Source organism: Zophobas morio, unplaced genomic scaffold (assembly GCF_036711695.1).
Source record: "Zophobas morio isolate AGI-343-1 ecotype UQ-CSIRO unplaced genomic scaffold, CSIRO_AGI_Zmor_V1 ptg000016l, whole genome shotgun sequence".
In the NCBI taxonomy this organism is placed as follows: domain Eukaryota; kingdom Metazoa; phylum Arthropoda; class Insecta; order Coleoptera; family Tenebrionidae; genus Zophobas; species Zophobas morio.
In genome coordinates, this window is record NW_026972121.1 from 1294229 (window position 1) to 1297689 (window position 3461).

General features: G+C 33.8%; 1 protein-coding gene across 2 annotated transcripts; it reads left to right on the forward strand.

Moving 5' to 3' along the window:
* The first annotated feature begins 2300 nt into the window (after positions 1–2300).
* On the forward strand, positions 2301–3375 carry LOC135129501 (adrenodoxin). 2 transcript variants are annotated; one of them, XM_064056665.1, is made up of 3 exons: positions 2302–2409; positions 2616–2744; positions 2792–3375. In XM_064056665.1, exons 2-3 carry the CDS (start codon positions 2644–2646, stop codon positions 3138–3140), a joined length of 450 nt encoding a protein of 149 aa, XP_063912735.1. In that variant the 5' UTR covers positions 2302–2409; positions 2616–2643; the 3' UTR covers positions 3141–3375. The 2 variants fall into 2 exon arrangements, with proteins under 2 accessions (XP_063912734.1, XP_063912735.1); XM_064056664.1 differs by having other exon boundaries at positions 2301–2744.
* Positions 3376–3461: the final 86 nt, after the last annotated feature.

A 3461-nucleotide genomic window follows, 5' to 3' on the forward strand; every position in this document is an offset into this window, starting at 1 on the left:
CCAATCTTTGATTTTTCAAGCTTTAACTTTACAATTTTGGAATTTTTTGATTTTTAATTTTTCAAGTTCTCAAGTTAAAATTTTTCCTCTTCACGATTTTTTAACTAAAAGAACAAATTTATTCGAACCGAAATTTTGAAAAAACGAAAAATCCAAAATTGAAGATTAGAAACAAAATTTTCAGATGTTTTAAAGTTACGGTAAACATGGCGGATTGCTGATCAAAATTTGTTTTTTACTCCTTTCCAAAAACCCGGTGACAAAAAATCAAAAATCGAAAATTAAAAAAAATAAACATCTATTTTCTCGATATTTTTAAAAATCGAATAATTGAGAAATAGGAAAACTGCCAAAATTGTAAAATTAAAAAATCGAAAGTTTTTTTCGTTTGCCCAAAGAAATCAAAAATCGGAAGATAGATCAAAAAATTGAAAATTTAAAAAACGAGAAATTGAAAAATTCGAAAAGTTGAAAAATCGAAAGCTAGTACATATTTGCCAAAATAAGACTCATTTTGGCCAATGACCTACTCTTCTAAGAAAATAAAGAATAGGTCATCTGCCAAAATTAGTCTTATTTTAACAAGTACTAGACTACCGCCCACCCACCCGTATTTTTTCAGAGGATATGTCATCTGCCAAAATCAGTCTTATCTTGGCAAGTATGAGACTGATTTTTGCAAATCACATATCCTTTAAAAAAATACGGGTGGGTGGGCGGGGCTAGTACTTGTTAAAATAAGACTAATTTTGGCAGATGACCCACTCTTCTAAGAAAATAAAGGGTGGGTGGGCAGGGCTAGTACGTTTTCTTAGAAGAGTAGGTCATTTGCAAAGTGAGTCTTATTTTGGCAAATACTGGCCTGGCCCACCCGTCTTTTATTTTCTTAGAGGGTAGGTTATTTGGCAAGTACTAGCAAATTTCGACCCATTTTCGACTATTTTCAAAATTTAACTAAACACTTTTTCTTGTAGATTTCGGGGCGCAGAAGTCACTTCCGGCCTCATTTCTTCGATAACTTCAACCTTGTTTCCAGAATTAAGTAATGTTTTCGAGTTCAGTTCGGATTGCAGAGTTTTTGTTCGGATTAAAGAGATATCGACTTCAACTAGCCTCTGTTCGGATTACTGGATGTTCGGATAATCCTGGGTTCGGATTATAGAGATTATACTGTACTTCATAAATATATACATTATAGTTGGAAATTTTAAATTAGTAGATAAAGCTTCAATATTTTAAAAACTGTTTCTCCGACCATCAAAAATTGAATCTGAAAATTCTAAAGCTCCGTTTTAATTTCAGCAAAAACTGTAACTTCAAGATCTTCGTGGTATAAGTGATTTTATCGTAGTTTTAAAGTCAAAATTCTGATACGATAATATCGAAGTTTTGAGATTTTCGAAGTTTCAACTCCAAAATTCGAAATATTCCTACTAGCCTAGGAATTCAAAAACCGATACTTGAGATACTTACGATCTCGAAACTGAAAACTATATTTAAAAAGTCAAAGTTTGTAATTCTTTTTAAAGCTTCTAAATTTTAAAATGAGGACCTCTCGATTTATGTCATATTTTTATTATTTCAAAATTTAGAGCTTACGCTTTGACAATTATATCTTAAACGTCTAAAAATTAAAAATCGATCTTCGAAATTTCAATAGTCAAAACTTTAATTAAAATCATACCGCAAGCCTTACGATTTAAAAAGTCAAAGCCTTGAACCTAATTTTGACCTTTTGACTAGTTGTCTCGAGAAAAAAGCGTCAATTTTGTTTTTAATTTTATTTCGTTTTACTGAAAATATAAGAAGTACATCACACTTGAAAATTTTAAAACAGTAAAGTTTTGATTTAAAAAAAAATGTCCAAAAATCGAAATATAATTTAATAAGTTTTTAAATTAAATTTACGTAGTACTTGTTAAGGTATTACTGATTTTGGCCAATAACATAACCCCGAAGAAAAGAGAGGGTGGGTGGGCGGGGCTAGTACTTACTAAGATAAGACTGATTTTGGCAAATGGTACACCCTTTTATTTCCTTAGAAGATATCATTCACCAAAATCAGTCTTGTCTTAGCAAGTAGTAGCCCCGCCAACCCGCCCGTTATTTTCTTAGACGGTATGTCATTTGCCAAAATCATTGGCGCATCCAATCAACAAACCTGTGACATAACGTCCACATGAAGCGGGAACTGACTTCAAGTTTTCTGAAAAGACGAAGCTTGGATTACGAAAACCACCCAAAATACACAAGCTTATAACGGGTTGCCTACACCACTGCAACATAACCCCCATTTACATCGAAACTGATCGAAACCACTCGACACGTGCACACGTGACCTCTTTAAATAATTTCGCACTTTTTCTAGCCAATAAAATTTCACAAGCACTTGCAGACCTTACGCAACAAGTAAGAATAAAAGCTAAAAAAAATCATCACATTTCAATTATAAATTCACATTCTCGAACATTGTGAAAGAGTTCAAACACGTGTCGACTCCTCCATACCTGCTTACGCATTTCAATGTTATCCAAAAATCCATTTTGCACTTGAAACCCTGATAAAAAGCACCAGAGATAACGTATCTCAATTGTAAAATGACAAGAATCTTCTAGGAGGTCTCAGTGTAGAGAAAAATACACCATGTCTTTCGTCACCCGAATTGCTAGACACACCATACCAAAAATCTCCAGAAACCAGTGTCGAGTTTTCACGAACGGGGTCCCCCGTCTTAGTAAAAAACAGTAAGTAAAATGGTGAAAGAATTCAGTGTTTTTAATTTTTTTTTAAGAATCGAAATCACGTTTGTGAAACACGACGGCACGCAAATTAAAACCAAAGGGGATGTCGGAGACCACTTCTTGAATGTAGTGATTAAGAATAATATTAATTTAGATGGGTATGGCGCTTGTGAAGGCACCCTAACTTGCTCAACTTGTCATCTCATATTCAAGCAGGAAGATTACGATAAATTGCCTGAAGAACCAGAAGGTGAAGAAGTGGACATGCTTGAATTAGCCCGGGATGTCACAGACACATCAAGATTAGGCTGCCAAGTTTGTCTGACTGAAAGTATGGACGGTATTGTGGTTAGAGTCCCGGAGGTGGTTAACGATTTAAGGCTTCCTAGCACGTCATGATGGTAGTTTTAGTTGTGTATTGTTATAGTTTAGTGTTCCAAGGGAAAGGTTACATGTTATCTAGTAAGGTGCTACTTTCTTAGACTTAAGTTAAGAATCACTCCGGCTGCAATGGTACCTTGACTGATATTTTCCTTGAGGTTTTTTTTTAACAAATGACGTATTTTTATATTTATCGTGAGATTCTGTGCTTTATTTTTGATGAAGTAAATAAATTTACTATTTACACAGTGTGCACCTGGCTTTAATTTAAACTCAGCGGTAAATCAACCAAATATTATGTTATTTATTTTGTAAGCACAACTCAATTGTAGACGTTAT

Bases quoted from the DNA above. Each gene is read 5' to 3' on its own strand.
- LOC135129501 (XM_064056664.1), top strand. From the start codon at position 2,644: ATGTCTTTCGTCACCCGAATTGCTAGACACACCATACCAAAAATCTCC. The intron at 2,745-2,791 runs GTAAGTAAAATG...TTTTTTTTTAAG, and splicing joins CCCCGTCTTAGTAAAAAACA to AATCGAAATCACGTTTGTGA.